The following is a 24221-nucleotide window of genomic DNA, read 5'->3' on the forward strand; positions in this document are numbered from 1 at the left end:
CTGTTCAGTCTGGAGAAGAGAAGGCTTGGGGGGACTTGGTGGCAGTCTACAACTTTATAAGAGGGGTACATCAGGACCTGGGAAAACATCTGTTCACCAGAGCTCCACAAGGGATAACAAGGTCTAACAGCCATAAACTCCAGGAAGGCTGATTTATACTAGACATAAGAAAAATGTTATTTATGGTGTGTGTGTCCAGGGTCTGGAACAAACTCCCCCCAGAGGTGGTGCAAGCACCTACTCTGGACTCCTTCAAAAAATAGGTGGATTTATTTCTTGCTGGGGTCACTTGATCCCAGCTGATTTCCAGCCTATGGCTGGACTCGATGATCTCATGAGGTCCCTTCCAGCCCCTAATGTCTATGAAATCTATGAAATTACAAAGAGAAAGGCCCTTAACCTTGTGCTCATGAACCACCTCTGCTCATATTTGGACTCCAGCAAAATACTGTTGTACAACCTTCTGGATATCTTGCGAGGCCCTGCAAAATTAAGGTGCTTGCTTATACCCATCCTGGAATGAAATTAGTTGAGTTGGTTTTATTTCCTATTCAGTTGTACCTGGGCATGGCCACACTCATTTCAGGTTAAGAGTGTCCTATAGGGGTTTAGTTTAAATCAGATAGTGGACACTTTTAAACCAAAATAAGAATGCTTTTAAAATACAGTTATTTAAAACTCATTTAATTATTTCAGTACAAGCATATGTGTAGGCAAATCTGAAGTCATAACGGGAAAATGAAGAATACATATGGCTGTGTCAGATAGCATAGCGATGCAGCTCATTCTTTTCCAATATCCTGTCCCTTTGAAAAGATCATAATTTGAGAATCACACTGGATAATGTCATGACCCAAAGGTCTGATTTTTTGTGTGTGCTTCGGCACTAAGAATTATCCCCGTGGGTTTACAGCTTCATTGCACGGTGGAGTTCTGCTGCACAGAGAACCCGCGTGCAAAGGAGAGAGTTCCCGCCACTTTGCAGTTGTCCTTGCAGGGTGCATTTCTCTTTGCAACACAGAAATGCACAGTGCAAAGGAGTTCCCGCTCTTCGCATGCAAATTCGTGTCTCGCTATTGGCTAGTGCTAAATTATTCCCACGTGGCGGCTAGCGATTGGCCTGCTAGCCATATAAGAAGCTTGAGCAGTTTCCGCCCAAGCCGAAGAGGACTCCACATCCATCTCGTGGGGACTCTGGGTGTGCGCGGCAGGGTAATAGAAACCCTGTGTGTTGCTCAGAGGAGTTTGGCGGCCTGATCCACCGCCCACCTCTTCCCGTCTTCGAACGGAACCTTCTATAAGACGTATCGATGAGTTTTATGCGCGCTTGTCCTGGACATCCGGAGTTCTGTCTGCGTGGAGCCTAGCAAACTCCACGTGACTGTTCGTGTTTTCTGTCTGCGTGGAGCCTAGCAAACTCCACGTGACTGTTCGTGTTTTCTGTTGTAACCACAACTCAAGCAAGTTCTCAGCCTGCACCGCGACCATCTCGGTGTAAGTAAACAATCTTAAAATCAACCGTTAAGTGTCTGTGCCTAATTCTAGCTCGGCGCCCGCCCTCTCCGACCCGGCCTGCCCGGGCTGCTGGCCACAGCCCGCGTGCAGAGCGACAAAAAGGGCCCAGGGTCCGACCCGGCCCGCACAGATAACAGGTTTTTTTTCCAGGGGTACGCTAATCAGGATCAATATGATGACCAAGAGCTTCAGAAAAGTTTTATAACAGACTTTTGCTTCAGGGTATTAGTCAGTTTCTACCTTAGGGAAGATTAGGGCAAACCTTTCCCATGTAACATAATGGCTTACAGGTTCCTACAGTGTGTTTTCTTGCACATTCTTTTAAAGGCTCTGATGCTAGGAAGGACACTGGACAAAGTTAACCACAGGTTGGATGATCTACAGAAATTTCTTTTTTTCCTACAGTGGTGTCTACAAGGTAAACCTATCATTTCTAGCAGCTGTAAAGCATGTTGTGCTAATCTGATGGAAGCAGTATGTCCATGTCCACCTGAAGCTTCAGATGGGCTAATTAGCATGGTTGAGTGACAGGGCAGTTAGCCTTCCCACATACGAATCAGTCTACTTGGACTGTCATGCAGATACTGCTGCACTGCAGCAATGCTGTGTGCTTGTGCCAGGTACAATACAGTGCAGCATTCATACTGATTAAACGTTTCACACCAGCAACTTGTACCCCATCAGTACCTTCCCAATGTTTCTTCTTGATGCAGAAAGTGTATCCAAAATGCACTCCTTTGTTTGCCTTCCTTTGCCACACTCAGGTAGTCTCCAATATATACAGCTGTTTCCTGGCCTGTCCACAGACCAGATTTCTTAGAGTATTTCAAAAGAAGAGCAGCTACAAGAAGACAGATCCACAAATATAATGAGGGATTGTTCAATATCAGTAACCAAGGATGAATCATGAGTGCTGTCAGGTTATCCTGGTAGGATCAGGGAACACCAAGTCTCCAATACCTAGTATGTCCTGCACTAAGTCCCTACAGCTTATTACACTGACCTGTTGAAATAGCATCTTTTGAAACTCTTATGGTTATAAGTGTCATCTCATAGGCCACATCTAGATGATCAGGGGTGTGTGTTTGCAGCAACACAAATAGTAGTGGTACTAATTTGTGCCGCTACTTTCTGCCACAGAGCATGCTCCTGCATGTGCACTTTGTTGCAGGACACGTTGTCCCACCTGGGGCAAACCACCCTTGCCCAGATCCTCTGAGCTCTTCAGCCATGAAGAGCTGGAGGCTGGGGCCACCACTTGTGCTGGCCCACCAGTATTACCTGGTGGCATGCTGGAGCAGCAACAACACAACTCAGGAAACACAGATGCCTGGCTGGTAGCCAGAGCATTGCTTTGGAGGGCCAAGCCTCCATTTGTGCTGGTGAACACTTTTTTTGCATGCGTTTTGCCGCTTTTTCTTGCTACTGGGAAATTCCAGTAACAAATTTTGCCACATGGCGCACGTTTTAACAAACACCACGTGCAGTTTGTGGCACCACGAAGAGGTTTGTGGCACCACAAACCACATGCCCCTGCTCATCTGGATGTGGCCATGGAGTTAAAATTCATACCGTTTTGAGTTATGATAGTAATATAAAGAAAAATAACCGGCTTTGGCAGAACAGCGCCATGTACAGTTACTTTTGGGGTAGCAAGCTGCTCTTGCACACATCTAGCATACTAATTAATATTTAAGTAGTGGTAAAGTATAATAAAGTACAAAAAAGGAACAGAAAGAAACAAACACACTTCAGCCTTGTTTATAGTGCCTAGGTATTTTCATCTTTTCTGAACACAGACTATATAATGTTGAAAAATACCAGACTTCATGGGTATTTCTCTATAATTATTTATACGGATAATAAGAATATTCATAATAACAATAAGTTAATGCTAACAAAATTTTTACAAGTGATATAAAACTTTGTGCTGAAGGGCTTAACCAACCTACTGTTAGAGAATAGGATGAGAAGTTCAGTGAGGGCAGATTATCCCACAGTTGCCTATTTTAGGGCTTTCAGAAAACTTTTTTTCTGAAGCTTTTGGTATGGGAGGTTAGGAGGACTAAGGCTCTGATCTAAAATAACAATTACAGCTGTGTGGGAAATAGTCTTCCTACCCTCTTAGAACTGTCTAGTTTCCAAACACTTTATTTTTCAAATGAAGTCAAAGTCAAAATCTTAAATAAAGAACAAATCAGATGGGATCAACAGAAATGTTTCAGTTCATTAATTTAAAACGGTTGGCTTCAATTATATACATCTTTTTTTTAAATCTTCTTCTTACTGTAATGTAACTTACAGCTTGAAGTGAAAAGTCATTTTGAACCCCAAAACTGAAGCTCATATTTTGGAATGCCAAAGGAGAATAGTTCTGTAGTTTCAATACTTATAATTTCCACAAATATTTTGAAATGAGAAATTGAGAAGTTCATTTATTTCTCACAGAAAGTTCTTGTTTTAATAAATTGATAGTTTTTAACTAAAAAAATCAAAAAAATTTAATCTGAAAGTTTTGTTATTGAAAATCTCTGTTTCTATGGGGTTTTGCTGATAGACTACGCTGACATAATTTATTTTGCCTGCAAGGTTTCAATCTAGGATTTCAGAGGAGGTAGATTACTGAATATCCCAAAGAAAATAAGTTCCTGAAACTGCCAATGCAAGAAACTGACACTGTAGATCAGATTCTGATAATAGCCCTGCACATCTGCTAAACATGCTGAAAAGCATCTATGCAAACTGGCATCTCTTTGGCAAGCAGATCTATTGCCTGCCTGTTGTGAATTCAGTTTCACTTTTGAAGTAAAAACTTGTTTTTACCAGTCTTCTTCCTGTTTACCCCAGTGGAAGTAATCTGGCTATGAGAAAGGTATGTGGACTTGATTGCTTTTTGGACATAATAACGAAACTGCCAACAAAGTTCCAGTTACAGGGCTGTAGTGTCCCTAAATAATACCTGTGTAGCCCCCATGAAGGCAATGAGGATAGATATTGCATATGATAATGTTGAACAGACATAATCAAGACCATCATTTGGTAAGTGAAATCCCCATCACTGGTAACACATGAGAAGCCAGAGAGAGCACAGTTTAACTACCAAATCCCAGGTTGAGTTTACTGGGCTTTAAGTTAGAAGAAAATATTGTTTAACTGGCAAACTAGCTACTTTTATTCTGTAATCAGAAAGAAATGAGTGAGGAATTTATGGCACCATTTTTAAGTGGTGACTCTTTGGACAAGAAGCAGGCTTTAAACAAGGGCTATCTGCTGCAGTATTCATACTTATTTAACTCTGGGAGCACCAGAGCCCTTAGTTTCAGTGGTCGATAAGAGTTTTATTGGAATAAACAAAATATAAAGGTAGCAAATTCTACAGGAACATGAGCCAAATGAAAAATGATTGAGGGATTTTGGCAGCAGGTAAAACATAACTTGTGTTTCTTAAAGAATAACATTTGAATATAACAGTAAATGCAGTGGCTAACTAAAGCAGAACATTATTCTTTCCTGCCTGCTTCTTTCCTGAGTTAAGTCAAGGTACTGTGCGAAAGGAAGAGCCTAAAAATATCCAAAACCTTGAGAAATGCATGCTTCTAATAAAAAAGGAGAAACTTGATTCTGTGGCCTCTACTTATAAAAGTAGGCCTCATTCACACACAATTTCATGCATCTTTCAGTCCAGAAGGGAGCAATCCCTAGTCTATTCTGACCTAAATTATTGGTGTAACGCCTTAATGATAATCAATGTACAACCGTTATTTTACAAGACCAGTGCTCTGAACTCTGATGTAGAAGGGCAGAACGTATATACACATGAATAAGTGTCCAGAGATTGGACCCCAGATTTACTTCTGATACTTATACCTCTCTTTTAGGGTTGTAACATGCTCATCACTGTAGTATGAGGACCAGCATGTATGCAATATGAAATACACTTGAGGCTTGAACTTTCCACTTTATGGAAAGCATGAACTTTCTACCTATGATTAGGATATGTTGGAATGCAACATATGCACCAAGGGGAGATGGTACTTACAATATGCTTGATGCAGATGATTAGTTTTGAATATTCCAGTAGTTTTCAGTCTCTGCACAAGCCAGTTATGCTCAGCACCTGACAAGAGCTTCTCATATTCATCGTCCCTCAGAAAGCGAGCTTCTAGGATTTGTTCCTTGCTTCTCCCAGGCACAGAAACAAAAGAGCTCCCACTAGAGTTCAGAAATGATGGACTCTCTAATTCAGAGAAACTGCTGGAAAACTGAGATGATTTATACCATGATTTCATAGAGGAACTTGAACTGTGGCTTTTGTTCAGAACGTTCCTGAGATTTTCACCTTCATCCTCCTCAGTGGTAGCACAATCGTGGAAGTGGTCAGTTACTGATTTCTTCCTCCCTGATAATGAAGCCCTAGTTTTATCCCTGTGGCTAGCCTGATGCCTTGAAAGACTGATGGCAGGAAAGTTGTTCACTGAGCTCCCACTATTGCTACAAGCAAATTCCCAGTCATCCACTGTATCTGCTTGGGTATCAACTTCAGATATATCAAAGGTTCCATTTCCAGCCATGGCAGCAGAAGATTTCTTAATCCAATCATCTACAAAAGAATCACTGGCCATTTCTGGCTTGTTTGTAGGTTTAGTAGAAAGCACCTTATCTATAGTTATGTGTTGCGCAGCTGATAGATCCTCTGTAGAGTCTACAGTTTCTCCTTCTGGGTCAATCCACATATAGTTATTTCTTGATAATGGTTTTGTGACTCTGTTAAACCTTCCCACATCTCTTACATTTCCACTCTTGATGCTGTTGGGAGGACTGTGAATAACGCTGGTAACTCTGTTGCTGTCCTTGGTTCTGGAATCAGTTTCTGCTGAGGGGTCAACCCTTTCGAAGGATTTTCGTTCTGTCAAACAAGAGGAACCTACCTCCTTGTCAGATCTTTTGGGACCAGAAGGGTGAGGATCCAAGAAAGAAACAGCACTGTTTTGGCAATCTATGCTGTTGGCCACCCCTGCTTTCTGTTCTGAAGCATCCCTTTCATGTTCTGTCCTCCTGAAGAGCCCTTCTCTACAGTCTGAGGGTGCAGTCTTTAGCCTGTTAGCTGAGGGTCCATTTTTCTTTAAAGGACACTGGGGAGGACCTGAGCAGCTGCCCTGAGGCTCTTGAAGAGAGCGATGATGAGTTCTGGAAGACAGGTTACTAGCCTGAACATCTTCCTCAGCAGCTTCAGACATGGCTGTGCAACACTTCTCATCCATTGAGCCCTCTTCCCTTTCCTGCCCTTCTCTAGGCAGCTCACTGTTGTCATTAAAATCTATCTCCTCCCAGCTGGTAGAGGAACTTGATTTTGACAACTTGCTCCAAGACTTTAAAGAGCTAATAGTTTGACTTCTGCTTTGCAACTTGTTTCTTTCATTATTTGCTTCCCTGTTTAATGGCTCAATCTCCATCTCTTCCTTAAGGGAGACTTTCATTGCACCAGAACCGGTCCATTTCCTTCTTGTTTGGCCACTGAGCCTTTCATGGCCTCTTCTGGGTTTTTGTGAGGCAGAGGCTTTGGCAGTGTCTTTCCTACAGCACCCTCTTTCTTCAGTGTTACACGCCATGTCTATATTTTTGGTTTCTGTTTTCAAGGCAGTGATACATGCTCCTGCTTTGGACTCTCCTAGCTGGTTTTTATGGCTCCTGCAAGTGTTTTCAAACACTTCACACACTGACCTATGATGCTGGGAATGCATTTCAAGAAGTTTCTCAAAGTTCACTTCACCACACAAGACAGGCTTTTCCACACTGCTTTTGTAGCTGTCTGGAACGTAAGACTTGGCATCTAAATTAGGGAAGCTCTGCACTTGTAAACACTCCCTCACAGACATGATCAGAGTCATGATCTCCTTGGAAAGCATTCCTTTGTCTTGTTCTTCTGTAAATGAAGTGATGTAAATGTACAGTTTCTCCATGGCTTCTGTACATAGGCATCTCACCTCAGAGAGGCTCTCGCTTTCCCCATAGAGCTGTCGATGCACAGTTGTAAGGAAGAAAGCTGCTTTAATAAAACTGTGAAGCTCTTGCTTGCTGGTTATGGGGTCATTATCCTTCTTGGTGAGAAGGCCAATCTCAAAGGATTCCTTAGCTTCGGACAAATAGAACATTTTCCTCTCTGGAGGACATTCACTGGAGTGACTATAGGACAGTAAACATGCCCCACGGATGTTCTGAAAGGAAAATGGATTAGAAGCCAATGAATTAAAAATATAGTAATGTGCTTCAGACCAAAATTAAAAAATGCTCGTCTTTGTGGATTTCGAAGTGCACATGCCAGCTCTCACCATCGACTTCTGCATTTCTAGAAAATAAGACATCATCACCTTTTAAATTCATTTAGAATGGCAGGTAGAATGTAATATTGATTTGAAAATCATCACTGCTCTTGGGAATGTGTTTCTCTGCTCTTTTTCTATTTGGTTTTGAAAGGTAGCTGGGAGCCAGCATATGTAAACCACACAGATGAGCATCCCAAATAATAGGGAGTTGGCCATCTGGCTATAGATCTATATTTTATGGCCATGGTCCAAGCTCCTAGAAAGCATATGCAGCACTAACTTCTAGGAAGTGCTAACTTCTGATATCACACTTACCACTGCTGTGAGCACAAAAAGTGGGGTATACTGGCTGTAGGTGGCTGCCAGCTTACAGGCGTCAGCAGCTGACAGTAAGCGATGGTCAGACTCTTGGAGAAGGCTCTGTTGAAATAGCAGAAGGGAAAATGATCCAGACACAAGTTTTCTTTTTTAAAAAGAGAGTTGATTTTGATTTTCCTTTTTATGAGACCCAAACTCATAACAATTTGTTGTTAGCTGGACTCCACAATTGTAGGTCCTAACTTTAATTTAAAATAAACACCTTATGGTGTAGGACACCTTTACCTACATATAGTGGCTTTTCAATACCTGTCTCCCTGACAATCTGGTGCAAATTATGTGGGAAGTATTAATGAGGCAGAAAAATCACAGGAAATGCTGGCCTGGTCTCTCCTTTCCTCTTAAAATCATACTCAACATGACAAAACATTAACCTGAAGAAGTCATAAGGAGAAAGATACTTAGAGAAGTTATTGCCCCAACTCTCACAGAAAAGCTACATATGTTTAAATAAAAGAACTATTAAAGAGTATGTAGAATAGATATTCCTACTTTTATAATGATACATTTTTGTTCAGGAAATGGGGTGGGGGGGGCAAGTAACCATTAAAATTACTTAAGACAGCTCATTACTGAAAGCAATGGCAGAGATGGAGGGCAGGGAGTAGTTTCAGAATCAACCCATGAGCGTCTGTAATTTACAGTAACTATTGAAATCAGTGGGCCTGCCCTCCTTGCAGGGCTTAGCTGTGGATCAGCTCTGGAAGTGATGAAAACTGAGTCAGGATTTGGTCCAATGTTTGCAAAATGCTGCACTTTGGCAGTCAAAACAAAGGAACTCAGATTATGAATTTAAATAGGGAGGCCTACTGCAGTGTTAACTTGGCCAGGGATTTTATGCAAGTCATTTGATGTCATTGATAAATTAAGCTACATATCTAACTAAAAACAGGGAAAGAAGGTACTGAACATGGGCAACACATACAAATTAAGATAGGATCTTAACTTTTCAATACCTTGAATTCTTGCGACTTTAAATGTGCAGCCTTGCTATATATATTTATACAGTTCCATAGAAATTTTGCCTAAGCAAGCACTGGGTTCAGCCTGCAAGTCTTGCCTTTGTGTGGAAAAGAATGGAATTTCAAGTTTTTTCAGTGCAATGCCCTAAGCAGCTTGCACTTCTGGGTTCAGGGAACACACTCTTCTCAAGTTGTTTTGTTCAGCCCCCTCTACACTTTACAGGTATTGTGCAACTAACTGCTTAATTGCGAAGTTACCTTAAGACCAGCTACTCTATTACATTGGCTATTACATGATAAAAAGTTCCAACCGGCTGAAGTTAGACCTCAAAAATGTGTACTGACTTTAATAGCTGGTTGCTATTGAGCTTTAATTTGCACGTGTAGCAGGGTCTCCCCTGCAGCTGAGAGCCTCATCAGCTGACAGGGCTCCCAGCTGCAGGGGTGCATCATGTCCAGCATGAAATCTTTGAGTCCTGGGGATTGAGGCAGCAGTGATGCCTTGGGCTCGGGGGCTCCATGCAGTCCCTGAGCGCTAGGGATCACAGATACCTTGATACACAGTCTTGGAAGTTTTATGCATCCCTGAGCCCTAGGGATCAAGGCTACCATGATTCCCAGGGCCCAGGGGTTTCACACACCCCTGAGCTTGGGAAATTGCAGCTGCTATGATACCCCAGCCCCCAGGGTCCCACTAACTGGCAATAAAATGAGCTGGGATCTAATGCGCAATCCCACAATATTGCCTCCTGCCATGCATGTGTGGCATGACAGGATGTGTGATTATGTAAACTGTGCATTAGATCCCATTGTGCCTTTACCTCTGCATGTAGAGGGGAGCCTTAGATATACACTCATTATGGGGCAAATCCTGAGATGCACAGAGTGCTCTCACTTACCTACAACTTAATAACCTCCTTAATCAGTTAAACCTCAGTGATTACACCAGGGGTGGGCAAAATGGAGGATCCAGCCAGAGGTTGGACTCCATTCCCCAGCTGTCCCTGCCTGTGCCGCTGTGCCTGGTCTCCATGGAGATGCCTGGAGTGGCACCACTGTCACAGTGCGGGGCCAGAGACTGGCCCCAGCAGCGCTGGCAGGGTATGTGGCTGGGCAGGGAGTTACTCTGCAGCCGGGGCTGGGGGTGGGATCTAGAAGTGGTAACGGCATGGTCCAGAGCTGGGGCTGAGCCACGATCCACTGCCTGCATGCTCTTGCCTGGAGCATGCAGGCAGTGCATCGCAGCTCTGCCCTGGTTCTGGACCACAGTTGCCACAAGATCCCCACCCCAGAGCAGCTCCTCACCCAGCTGTGTGCCCTGCCTGTGCTGCTGGGGCCAAACTCCATGAAACCCTGGCCCTGCGCTGTCACGGCACCCCAGCTCCTGAACTGCTATAACTTCACTGAGGATTAGAATTTAGTAAGCACAGATTCTGAATTTTAGGATTTGTAGATGATCGCTACCTCTAAGGTTTGGCTCCATAAGAGGATTCGATCCTCATAATAAGACTCTCTATTGACAGGAGTAGGGTACAGACCAGCTATCCCAATGACTGGATCTGCAACAATTTTTTCTTTTTTTTGTAGTCTACCATGTTCATCTTTGCTGCCTGTGTAAGTTTAAACTATGTCCAACCTTGTTCTTAGAAACTGTTCACAAGGTTCCTTTAATTTATTCTGAAAGAAAGGGAAAAATCTTTTTTTTTAGGGGAAATAAACTCTTTCACTGGACTTCTGGGGGAAACACCAGCATTTTCAGTGTAAAGCCAAGAGCAGGAAATGTAGATGAGCGTGGTGCAGCTATATAAAGGAAATTCTCAGACATAAATATTTACCAGATCAACCTCCGAAGTGTTTTTAAAACGAATATAATCTTTCTCACTCATGGAAACAAAGATGTCTGCCATAATACCCAATGATGTAGCAATCCCCTGGGAAAGAAATGAAAATACATTTTATTTCCCTCCTCCCCTTTTTATTATCTGTTTTTATTTAATGCTTACAATGTGCTTGGTGCTCTGAAAGAAGCAATGATAGAAACAGAGAAGAGAGGACATGACTGGAAATTTAGAGATGAATCATTTAGTTGGATTTTGGTTAGTCAGATTATCATACAGCTGTAGGCAAAGCAGAAAAGTAAGTACTAATGTAGATTGGCATCTGTCAAGCCGCCACCTCAAACCTACAACTTTGGCGTGGCTTGGCCAGCACAGCCACTCATCCCAGACTGCCATCCTACAACTTGTCACCGACTCGGTCAAGACTGTCCTGAAGTCTCCAGAAGGGCCTAGCTCTCCACCCTCTCACTTGAGTGGCTGGTTAAGGCCAGCTGACCCTCCAGCTCCTCCACATAAATCCCTGACCTGGAACTGGAAGTGTTTGATGAATGGGGCTCAGTCTGATCTTAGATTGCTTTGAAGTTCCTTCTTGCATGTGCTCTTTCTCTGTCTGATCTCCAGTTTTACTCTCTGCTTCATCTCCTGGCTTTCTGACTCAGCTTGTTCCTAAATCCTGCTCTTGACTGATTTCCTGGCTTTTCCAGACCTAGCCTGTGCCTGAATTTTGTTCACTTCTCCCAACCTTGGTTGGTACCTTGATTCCTGACTGGCCTCAGACCTGTGACCTTCTCCAAATTCACAGATGATATAGGTGGAGTCCTTCTTTTCTTGACGACATGCTCAAAAGGAAGTTACCCAGCCAGGTAACAGCCATTTTTGGCACTTGTCCAGAGTTTATGATCCTGATTCATGTCTTGTGTGGATCTACAAGTGTGTACATACCTACTAGGTGTGTGAAGTAGGTTACATGGTGGGTGGGTGGGTACACAGTTGTATACATGTGTAGTTAGTAAAAGTCACCTTTCATGGGGATGGTGTGCATTATCAGACAGCTTGACCTTGAGTCATGATGTTCACAAGAGGCTCTATGGGTGGGCAGGACTGCTGTTGGGGGAGCAAACTAAAGGTTTTGTAATGTGGATGATTAGCAAGTCTGAGCTAAAGAGTATGCCTAAGAGAAGCCATAAGCAGCACCTATGGACATAAGTTACATTACATCCTGGCTAAATGTGTCTAAGAAAACAAGAGGTTTTATTTATCTGCTTGTGTTTAGTTTACCACTCTGCTGTTTTGTTCCAAGGTTAAAGAAGTAATCCCTAAAATTAGTAATATTAATAGTTGTGTATCATGGCATTACTCTGTCAGAGGTCTGCATTGCAACATCCTGTTTGATCAGACAGTGACAGATATACATCTGATGGTGCTGCCACTTGAAAACCATCCCATTATTTCTTTTCAGAAATAAAACAGAAGTCAAGATATGGTGGTCAAAATACAAACATATGCAAAATGTTGTGTAATCTTCAGCTATGTTTGCCCCAAGTATTAACCCTGGTTGAAGGAAAACCAGCACTACATGAAACTGAATGCATCTTGAAATAAGGTTGTGGTAAAGAGAATTATAGAACCATGGGGTTTGGAAGAGACCTCAGCAGTCATCTAGTCCAGCACAAATACAGGATACGCTATCCTTAACCATTCTAGACAAATGCTTTCTTGAAAACCTCCAGTAAAAGAGAGTCCACGCTGCTCTGGGTGGCTTATTCTTTGGTTCTACTCTTCTCAGAATGAGGAATTCTTATTTTCTGAGATTGAATCTAAATTTGTTGTGTTACAATTTAAATCTGTTTCATGTTCTACCCTTTGTAGCAAGAAAACAATTGTTCTCCCTCTTCTTTATGGCAGCCTTTCAAATACTGGAGAACTGCTGTCCCATTCCCCCTTAATCCTCTTTCCTCCAAACTTACGATAACTAGTTCTCTCAACCTTTTCTCACACGGTTTTCATTCTGCCCCTTTTTCATATTAGTTACTTGGTTTACTCCATTTTCTTTTCATCCTTCATAAATTGTGGAGCCTAGAATTCCATACAATACTCTATCTGAGGCCTAACCAGCCTAGAGTAGAGCAGTACTATCATCTTGCATGTCTTGCATACAACACTCTTGTTAAAGCAGCCCCAAATTGCCATATTTCTGTGACCATTGTGGATTCATGCTGCATTTGTGATCTGCTATAACCCTCTCAGCATCAGTGTTACCTACCCAATTGCCTCCCTCCCATTTTGTACGTGTGCATTTGGTTTTTCTTCCCCAAATATAGCACCTTATGCTTGCCTTTGCTGACTTTCATTTTGTTGTCTGTAGCCCAGTGCCCCAATTTATCAAGGTTCTTTTGGATCCTACCCATTTCCTTCAGTATTTGGAGTCCCTTACAGTTCTGTACCGTCTGCAAACTTGATCAGGAAGTTCTCTCGCATCCAAGTCAGTAGTGAAACCATTAAATAGCACTGGATCCCAAACGAACCTCCTACCATCCTGACATTAATCCATTTTAGTTACTTTTAGTTAGAGATTATTTAGCCAACTATGTATCCACTTTAATGTTGACTCTATCTAGCATATATTTTTCTTGTTTAGCTAGGAGAATGTTGATATGAGGATTCTGCAATTGACCTTGAATTAGTGAGAATATTCAGTGTGAAAAAACAAAACCAAATGAACCTTTTTATCTGGCTGAGGAAGTTTTAAATAGCCCACCAAAGAAGCCCAAATCAATTCTGCTGCTTCATACCACATTCCTGAAATAAAGCAGAGAAACAGTCAATAAGCAGGCTGCATCCTTAAGTGATACCATTGCTGTATGTCTCTGGGCTTATTTCATCTGCCTTGATTAGGGAGATTTCAAGGCTGTATAAAATCATTCTGTGGCACATTTCCAAATTGGTTACAATGGAAAATTTATTAATTTCTTTTTGCTTTGGTTTGTATATGTCAATATACCTTTGAAAGAGCCCAGATTAGCAGCCAGTGAAAACAAGTTCACACACAAGGAACAGTGCATCCCTAGTCTGTCTGTACAAGAAGCCTTCCATGCAGGGGGGCTGCATACAGGAACTTGTCAGCCCCTGGCCTGAAGATGTCTCATGCTTGCACAGGGAGATGTCATGCAATATGTCTTAGGGTAAGCTACTGGCTTCAGGAATAAAGCATTTGGGAAAGAGTGTGGATGAAGACAGAATAGCTTAACATTAAAAATGACAATATAGACATCATCTGTGAGCGCTCCCTACCACCTCATTGTCTCAGCAACAGACTGCCTATTTGCAAAGTACATTTGCTTGGTCAATGGGCTCCTGTCAGCTGTGAGTTCTTGTTGTCTCAACCAGCTGTGTGCAGAACTAATTTTCTGTGACTTTCTATGTCATAGAAGCCAGGGGCAAGTTTTAGATAAGCTGTTTTGAACCCAAAAATTACCTTATAGTGAGCTGTGAATATGAGAAGTGTATTCTTTATCTCTTAAAAATTGTGGAATTGCTATAGGAAAAATACTAGTGTAGCAGAGAGGAATCTTACCAAGCTTTTGCAGAATCTGTCCTCTGATTTGTAAGCAGACTGACTGAACAAGAATCCTATCACTTTCCTTATGATACAGCCACGTACCTGAAATTACAGTTTAAAAACTCACTGGAGATTAAGTGTTGTTATAGTCTGAGTTCTTAAAACCTTATCCAAATCTCAGTGAAGTCAACTGGGTTTTTTTTTCCATTGACTTCAATGCATTTTGTGCTATACCTTCAGATATCTTAGAGGTACTCAGATATCAAGGTAACAGGCTATAATAAGAACCTAGATAAATATACAGGTACAAAGCTTTTTACCAACCATGCACACAGATGTAGTATTGAGCAGTAGTAGTAGAGTGGATAATTAATACTTCTATATAGAACCTTTCCTCTGGGGATTTTGAGGTGATTTGCAAAAGTTGGCTACGTGTAACTATTAATAAAATAATATTGAAATACATACATATTAATTTAAGGGGTTGAATGCATTAATATAGGGTTGCTTATTTGTGGTGATTTATTACTGGTTAAAAAGAGAGAGTGTTATGCTGCCATCTATATAAGTTGTTTTCCTATCCCCTACCAATACCTTATACCAGGGCTGTCCAAGTAGGGGTATGGAGAGCAGCAGCAGGGTAGGCATGTGGTGCAGCAGGGGGGTAGGGGAGCACCTGAGGTGCAGCAGTGGGGTAGGGCAGTGTGTATGGAGAAGTGGGGGGGAAGGGGACACACCTGGGAGCTCAGTACAGTGGGAGGGGTGAGGGTCATACAGTCCCTGGGCCCTGTGGCCCTCCACTGGTACAGCCCCTGCTAGTGTGGTCTGAGGGGATGCGTGGACTCCTGGCCACTTAGAAGTTGGACAGCCTATATTACACATATTAAAATACTAGTGTTCATAATACCCTACCTTGATTAAGAAAATAAACTGATTCTTAATTCTTCTTAGAGGTGATGGTATCTTTCACATATAAATGCACATACATAGAATGCTATTAGCTAAAGGGTAAACATGCTAAGTGCAAATCAAAACCAGACACACTTGTACCGTACATTACTAAAAAACATAAACAAAGGAAGTGACAAACAAAGGTTACAGACAGTTGTCCTCACTGAGTGCCGCCCAACTAAGAGGTTGTTATTTTTATTTTTTTAGTTTAATGGTGTTTTCAGTAGCCAGGGTTGCTGATTCTAACTTATTTTTTATCATAGGTTTTATTATAGTTGGTGGTTTTCTTTTTTTTCCCCCTTAAAAACCCAGTTTCTGGTGTTTCATGAGTGTGAGAATCTGTTTCATAAAAAAGAAATAATCAGAGTTTATTCCTCATGGTTACAAAGAAATGTTTGACTATGTGAGCCAAGTAAGCCCTAATGACACAGAAACCAGAAAACAAATGGAACCGAAAATTTGGTGGAGAGGATTCTTTAATAATCTCATATTTCTTGGCGGCCTGGCTCTTGCTTATTGAGCATTATAGCCACATATCATTCCAAGCTCAAAGTGAACAATAATTATAGAGACTTCTGCAGGGGACAGAAATGATAACTAGAACATTTTAAAATGCTAACATACTTATCAAAATACTAGAAGAACATTTTAGATCTTTCTGGCTAGGGACAGATGTTCAAAAAGCCTGAATTGATTCAATGTTTGCAGGTTAGTCTAACCTGGCTAGGCTGAACCTGTTTGCAACCACCTGGACATTCCCTGTGGACTGAAGAAATGCAGATACATGCCTGCACTGGCTCAGGCTAGAAGCCAGGGGACACTAGAGGAGCTCTCCCTTCCCTTCATCAGTGCTGAGCTAAGTGGGGGCATGGCCAGGTCTGGGCAGGATGCTCTGATTAGGGAGGAGTTCCTCACTCCCTCGCTGCTCCTCACCAGTGAGGGAGCCATCAGGAAGTTGATAACACAGCATTTAGCACCCCATCAAGAAAACAAAAGCTTCTTTCATTAGTTCAAGCTCTTAAACAGCTTTTCCAAGGAAGGAATAGAGGAAATTTACCAGCTGCCTGGGACAGAACTTGCATAAATCTGTTTGACCCAAATCAGTTAGGTCTGATACTGCTTTTAACCAGGTTTATCTCAAACTGGTTTCAGCCATTTTCAAACTGGTTTATGTGAACTGAATGTCTGTTCTGTTACAGGTCCCAAGACTAGGAACAAGCAGTATGAAACCCAGGGACTCAATCTGTCTTCCTTTCAGTTCTAGATATGAAGGTCACTAAATAATGATATTTAAACCTGTAATTAGCACTGACATATTTTGGTGCGTAAGACCAGTGTAATTTTGGAGAGTAATTTCATGTTTGGAATGGAAGAAAGAAAACATTTCTCTGATTGCTGACTGATTCCCCTCCTCTCTTCCTGCCCCTTCCTCCTCCCAATCTGACACTACTTAAAATTTCAAAATGTTAGAAATTCCCAAGACAAAGAAGCAGAAGACAGGCAATGCAAAGGTGCAAAGTACTTCTTGATATAAGCAAAGATTTGAAGAGTTTGGGTTCTGAATGAATTAAGAAAGTTAAAAAAGAAAAAGGTTTTCCATCCATATCATATTAAGGTTAAGGGGAAAAATATGATATAAAGAATGATCATTACTGAGAGTTGGGGAGTGAAGCAGCATATTCAAAGGATGTGTAAGTGTAATGAATGGTACAGTAAGTTAAAAGATTTACCAAACTGCAAACTATCATAGCATACCTGTAGCTCCATTGTCATTTATGAGGCTGCTTAGAATATATTCAGCTTTTAAAAGTTTACCTGAAAAAATAAAAAAACAAACACTGAAAGTGTGTTGAATTATTCATTATCAAGGCCTCTTTGTTGGAGGTTGTTTTTCTGTTCCTAATGCATTCACTAGTCATACTTACATGCTTTTAGTTCCATAATGTATAGAAAAGTAAGTTTCTAGAATAAGAATTGCTTTTTAAACATGCACAGGTAGTTTTAAACAAGTGGTCGGGAATCTGTAAGACTCATACATATTTGCATACACAGAAATCTTGCATAAGTGATAAAGAAAAGAAGTTTCTTTATCTAGGCTACCACTGTTTCTTTGTACTTAGAAAATTGTGCATGTAGAAACAATGAATCTGTGGCACCATCCTGAAGTCACTTGAGAATATATTTGCTACACTGTAGTTCCTCTTGTATTAATGTAATATATTCAGTGGTGTGTTTGCAGGATACCTGATAATCCTACTTAGTTTTTTTTTAACAGAAGAAAACAGCAACAAAAACATACACCTAACTTCCTTAGCCTGACGAAGGGTTTTTGAACTTGAAAGCTTGCTTAATAAATATTCTCCAACTATTTGGGTTGGTCTAATAAAAGATATCAAATTCACCCAAGGAACCTTGTCTGCCTATGTCCTTAGACCAACACGGCTACAACCTACACCCCTACACCTAATAGAACTATTTAAAAAGAGAGCAGACCCAGAGTTTTTCTGCAATCAACTAAGGACTTCACTGTTGCTGTTGATTTTATGTGGAAGGTGTTCATATATGACAGTGAAGATTAGTAGTAAAAAACCTGTTGATAAACCCATCTCCTACATGGGAAGTGTGAGTTTGTAAAGCACCATGCTCCTCCATTAGAAGGGGCTATAGGAATACAAAATACTGCAAGGAGTGGCCTGTCCTCCAGTGCCTGGGTTGCACATAGGTGGGTTTAAGGAGATAGGGATTGAACAAAAACATTCTCGTTCTCTTAATGATTAATGATGGTATTGTCCACTCCAGGGGAGACAGAACTTGGTTGGATTCCTAGTGTGGTCTTACCTCATTCCTTTCAGATATGACTGTCACTGAAGTTATTAATATAATATTTTTAATCATGTCTGCCAGCCCCTGTACAGCCACATAGCTATGGGGAGGGATAAAGGCATTTACAAGAGGGCTGGAGGTAGGTGGTGCCATTACTCTACTCCCCTTCAAATGACAGGCAGCCAAGCTTACTGTAAAGTTGCCTTGCAGTTTGCCTCTTGTATGCAACATTAGTGCAGCATGTATGGAGCAGGCATGAGCTAGCTCTTAGAAGAGAGGGTTTTGCTTGTGTTTCTAGTTTCCCAGGGCAGGCAATGCCTTTCGAGGACCAGAAGTAGCAACAGCTGACAGGCAAGAAGTTGTGGAAAAGAGTAGATTCTCCTCCAGTAAGTTAGAGCACCTCGTTCTCTCAGTACCCCTTATTAAGGAGGGAGGGTCATGGGCACAGGCACAGGTAGGGAGAGGATCTTGGGCTGAAGGTATTTTCAGAAGGTGATGGAGAGCAGAACATGAAACAGACCATGAGCTGCTGGCCTCTTTGAAGGCTGGCAGACTCTCTCCCTCTTCCTCTCATGAAAAATGTAGTAGGCCAGACTGCTCCCTTTGGCCTCCCATTGAAATCATGGGCAGCTTGGATCCATCTCTCTGCTCTTCAGAGAGGAGGGCTGGAGAGAGCAGAGGCAGTAGTTTTAAAGCTCTGCAGAGACACAGGGAAAGGGACTGAACTCCTTATATCAGAGGAGAGCGGGGTGAGGTTGGCCTGGCCTGAGTTAACTATATTGGGGTAGTCTGAGCAGAGGACATCCTATTTCCCTGAATACCTTCTTCCTCTTGTGCCCTGGCAAACTGACTCAGGGATCCTTTTCATGCACCACCAACTTTTGAGCAAGTTGGGCCTGACTTTTTTTGTGATTGCTACCATCTGTAACACCACTCAACACTGACTCTTTTAGTTTGGACATATCCTAAATACAGGACTGACTGTGGGGAAAAAAACAGTGAGTCCTGTCACTTGTGGCACAATGTGCAACTAACTGTGGGTGTTCCATGCATTAGCTGTTGCTTACACATTTCGGGTTTGTGTCACACAGGACAGGTTTGAAGGCCAAGAGAGAGGATGTAAAGCTGAAAGCCTTCTTCATAATGACCACTGCCTGGTCCAGCTGAAAATGACAGGCCTCCTTATGTGAGTAAAATGTTGTCAGTATTTTCAGAATTAGCCCATACATTTGAGTAGTCCAATAACTGAACCCCACAGCAATGGAAATGTTAGAAATGCATAAGGACAGATAAGAGTTGCTGTTAAGGTAAATTATATAGTTTCTCTAACCATGATTTCTGAAAATATATATATATTTTTTTAAATAAAGCTTAGGTTTTAAAGCTTAGATTAGGTCAGCTTTGTTGCTTTTTATTTGATGCCCAAAGCCACAGCAGAAAGATACTTTAAAGAACATTCTGTTTCTGTCCATGCTGGAAAAAAGTGATAAAAAATGAAATAAATAAAAAGATACCAGGGTATATGAGCAGGTCTCTCCGCTGCATTGTTTGCATAGTCAAGTGGCCCTAATGAAAAGCGGCTGGGATAGTACAGAGAAAATACCAGGATTCTAATCTAGTTTTTAAAGGCTGTTGATCAGAAATATAGCAATTCAGATACCCCTGTTTGAAACCAGCAGGGCAGATTTGTTAAGGAACAAAAGCTCCAATTAGTATTTTCCACACCCTTTCACAATTTTCTCTACTGCTTTTGGCTCTGAAGCCCTTTATGCCAGCCCCTTTGTGCTGGCAAGAGGAGGTGGGAGGGTTGAAGGGGGCTGGGAGTGGGATGGAGGTTTAAAAAGATGGCACTGGGATCATAGGAATGTCAGCCCCTGAATGGGACAAAGTATCTTCTTGAAAGTCAAGTAGCTCCTAATTGAAACCGAGCTGAAAAATGGAAAGAAAACGCAACAAAAGTGCTGTTACCTGAATTGACAGAGATGCGAGCTTGGCGAATAACCACCTGAGGGGCAATTGGTGTTGCTGGCTGCAGCTTATGCAGGCCTTTGGCAATCTGAAGAAGTTTGCTGGAGGCATCAACCCAATATAGGAATCGGTCAGTCAGGAACACAATAGCAGCTGCTGTTGCATAGTCCTTGACCATGATGGAGGCTTTCAGATAAACCTGAAAAGAACGCCAAAACCATGAGGCAGCCAGGAAGAAACTGAAGAGATAAAAGCAGCTCAGTTAACTAGTTACAGAAAATATTCAGGGCTAGCAGTTCTCTGACTAATGATACTGGCTAAAAAACAGTATGCAGTCAGGCAAATTTCCAGTTACAGAAAATTTTCCATAATTGTTGCAAGACAGAAATGCAATTTTACGGAGATGAAATAAATGAACATGAGGAAAAACAAATCTCCACTGGCTGATCTGAATGTTTTGTGTGCATTTCAAAACCTGCTTGCAATTAGCTTGTTCTTGTGCTCTTAGTTATGGATAGGCAAGGGTGATAATGAGAAAGTGTTTATTGGTGTTATAAATAATTCTGTTTTGATTTTTATTTTTTTTTAGCAGGGGAGATTCTGGCTGAGTAGTTTGAGTTTGTTTGTGGTAGCGTACTATGGCTTTAATCTTTGTCCTTTTATGTGCTGTACAGCCCCATGAACTATAAAGGCTGGTGTTCTGCAAATACATGTAAGTCAATACTGAAAAAATTAATAATGACTGGGCCTTCCAGCACCTGACCTTGTGAAGCACTGAGCTCTGTAGTTCTTGCCCGATGCCAATGAGAGCTGCAGTTGCACAGGATGACTTCAAAAACAGCTCTGTATTGTAACTGGTAACCACAAGTCTCAAAGCACCTAGAGGAGGTGTGTATATCTTACTATTCCTGCCTTCCAGGTGGCATGGAGAGGTCAAGATGAAAACTGCCAAACTTTCAGAGTGCTTCTGAAAAATCAGGCCAGTTGTTTAACTGTGTGTGAATATTCAAATCATATTTAAATAAGAGGCCTGATTGTCAGGATTGAGCTGTGGGGGGTTCCCCAGTCACTTCAGTGGGAGTGTATTTTGCCTCCAGATTTTCCTTTCCTCTTTTTTTTTCCCCCTTTACAAGTCTGATAGGGGAGGCACTCAGCTCTCTGTGGGATCAGGCCCTAAATATAAACAAGTGGCATTAATTCAACACTAAAGATTGCAAGATCAAACACTCCTTCATACATCACAAAGCAGCAAACAGGGCAGGAGTCCAATGTTTTTCCTTTTAGGTCACCTTTAATGATTTTTAAAGCAGTATTAACTCCCTTGGTGTCCCCTCTGTGGCTGATCCTTCACACTGGCAGGAGAAATCAGCCAGAGCTCATGAAGGAGCATGCTGTTAGGGGGAAGGGAGGCCAGCAGGGCAGCTGTGTGGAAGCACAGAGCCTCTGTGGGTGTCCAGAGATCCATGCAGATCTTGGGACATCTGTCAGGTTAGGGGGCCTTCTCCGTGGAGGTTGGGGGTCAGCCCCCCAATGGAACAATGAGGAGAGAACGTGCACATGCTGACATTCAGAGTTTTTTACCTCCTGCAAGGGTTTGCCTTGAGAGAGGGGAAAGTAGAGTTATTCCACGGAGGTACACAAATTACATTAGTATACTTAGTTGAGAATGAAGGGCTAGTAATCATGGCAGGAAACTTCTTCCCCATCTGGAAATTACTCCCTGAGCACCAACTGCAGAAGAGTGGATTTATTGTCTCTAACTGCTGTTAACTGGGACCCTGTTTTATATTATTCCCATGGCTTACACTAGCCCTCTGTTTGAAGCAAGAGGGAAGTAAAAGGGGTTGTTTGTACAAACGGGAGACGCACGTGGCCTCAGAAAGTGACTCTTGCAATCAGGGATCCATCCCCTTTATGCTTTTCCTGTACAAAATTAACAAGCATGGTGGCTTTTGGCCACCACATTCACAGGCCCCTCAGTTCTCCCCCTATAAATAATGAGACTTGGAATGATACGTGTCCAACTTGGAAAGCTTTTGCTGTATTTTCTGTTTTAGGTTCTTGGATGAAAGGGGCTGTTTATATAGAGAAAAGTATCGGAGCGATGAGGGGTCGAGCTCTCTCACAGGAAGGGCTTGGTTCTTGTTTCTTTCACACTGGCATCAATCAGGACTAACTCCAGTGAAACTGATGGAGTTAAAACTTTTTGGAAGGAGGAAGAATCTGGCCTCCAAACCCTATTAAATAGCAGGAGAGAGAATGTTACCCAAGTCAGCACAAAATCTCTAAAGAACAATGCTAGGTCAGTAGTTCAGTTTTTATATCTGGCCTATAACATTTCTTTAATTTTCTCTCTTCGTGTGGAAACAGACCCAGATCTTTAGAAGTACTTAGGTTAGGTACCTAACTTTAGGGTTACCATATGTCTGGGTTTTCCCAGACATGTCCTCTTTTTTTTGGACCCCTTGTCTGGGAGTGAGGGGCACAAGCAGGGCTGGGGTGGGAGGGAGCAGGGGGCATATCACTGCTTCCCCCCCCAACAATTATATGCCCCTCCCCCTCTCCTCCCCTTCCCCCACAGGTGTCCTCTTTTTTGGAATTGGAAATATGGTAACCCTAGTATCTTTAAATATGTGGGCTATGGAAACTACTCTTCTTTTCATACTGCTCTTATCTTGTCATCAACAGAGTTATTCTTGAGTCACTCTGGTGCAAGTGAGATCAGGCTCAAACCCATGGAGGTGATCATAGTAATCTATCTGAATCTATGAAGGTGCACCAGGTAGCTTTTAAATGTAGAGTTTATCATGCATCTCTCAGATGAAAGGAAAAGTAAGTTGGAGATGGTTTGGCTAGAAACTTAAAGTGCACGTTTTGATTTTAAGATTGTGGAATCAAACCACAACAGCATGTTTGCCAGCTTCCAGCATGTTCATGCTTTGAGAAGATGGATTTTTTAAAAGCTTACTTCCCCTTGAATGTGAGATGTATGCATCCTCCCACCAGCTGGCTCTTGAAAGGGCTTCTCTGCACTGCATGCACATGCTGTCCTCGTGGCTGCTGACAGTGGAGGAATCTCTCTCTCTAAGCACCTGTAAACTGACACTGCAAACTACCCATTCCGAATGCTCATGAACATGCCATATATTTAAGCACAGAACATCGCCTAATCTATTTTTTTCCTCCCCTCCTTCCCTTAATAGATTGGAGCACAAAAGCCTGAGAGAGGGTGACCTGCCAAACAAAAGGGCCTTTGAGTTCCTAGGAAAAGTAGACTTGGAGGAGGATGGAAAGAATCCAAGTGGCCCTATTATTTCCACTTGCACTAATTAGACATTTTTCTGTCAGCTATTGAGCACTGCTGAGAGGCCAAACTCACTGAATTCATTTCTAAAGTGTTTACAGAAGTTTGCATCTGTTTGTGTCTCTTCAGGAGGAAAATAAGCACTTCAATAGCATTGTGAAAAATCTAAACGAAGCATCCTATTCTGGAGGGCTTGGCAGCCTTGCAGCTGCATAATTTAACTCTGCTCAATGCTGAAACCTCTTGTATCCCTCTCCAAAACCAAATGGACACAAAATGTAGAAAAGTCAAGGCAGGGGGAGAAACTTCACTATTTCTTTAAAGGAACGGCTGCATGCTGTGTGGCACAGAGAAGTGTAGTTTGATGTCTATCCTTGTAATTATGCTTGGGTGTTTCAAGCAGTACACTGAGAAATTAATACCCACGTCTTTCATTTTCTGCCAAATTACAGCAGTGTAAAATTCCCCAGCACCCACAGATAATGCACTGACCTGCTGGGAATATACACAAAGGGTATACAAAGGAAGTCTCCTAACAACTTTTAAACAAAATGAGACAGAGGACCAAGTTCTGCTTTTGGTCACATGAGTAAGAACTCA

At 42.0% G+C, this 24221-nt stretch overlaps 1 protein-coding gene across 2 annotated transcripts in view; it reads right to left on the minus strand.

The window, feature by feature from the left end:
• ALPK1 (alpha kinase 1) overlaps positions 1 to 24221 on the minus strand; it is a 103012-nt gene that overhangs the window by 15067 nt on the left and 63724 nt on the right. For both annotated transcript variants that reach the window (XM_006271534.4, XM_019500134.2), the window contains exons 4-11: positions 20318 to 20516; positions 17282 to 17341; positions 14591 to 14677; positions 13739 to 13815; positions 11014 to 11109; positions 8154 to 8258; positions 5555 to 7730; positions 2203 to 2356 (exon numbers count right to left, since the gene is read on the minus strand). In XM_006271534.4, the coding sequence (XP_006271596.3) occupies positions 2203 to 2356; positions 5555 to 7730; positions 8154 to 8258; positions 11014 to 11109; positions 13739 to 13815; positions 14591 to 14677; positions 17282 to 17341; positions 20318 to 20516 (2954 nt within the window). The remainder of the gene's footprint in view (positions 1 to 2202; positions 2357 to 5554; positions 7731 to 8153; positions 8259 to 11013; positions 11110 to 13738; positions 13816 to 14590; positions 14678 to 17281; positions 17342 to 20317; positions 20517 to 24221) is intronic.

Source organism: Alligator mississippiensis, chromosome 2, assembly GCF_030867095.1.
Source record: "Alligator mississippiensis isolate rAllMis1 chromosome 2, rAllMis1, whole genome shotgun sequence".
In the NCBI taxonomy this organism is placed as follows: Eukaryota; Metazoa; Chordata; order Crocodylia; family Alligatoridae; genus Alligator; species Alligator mississippiensis.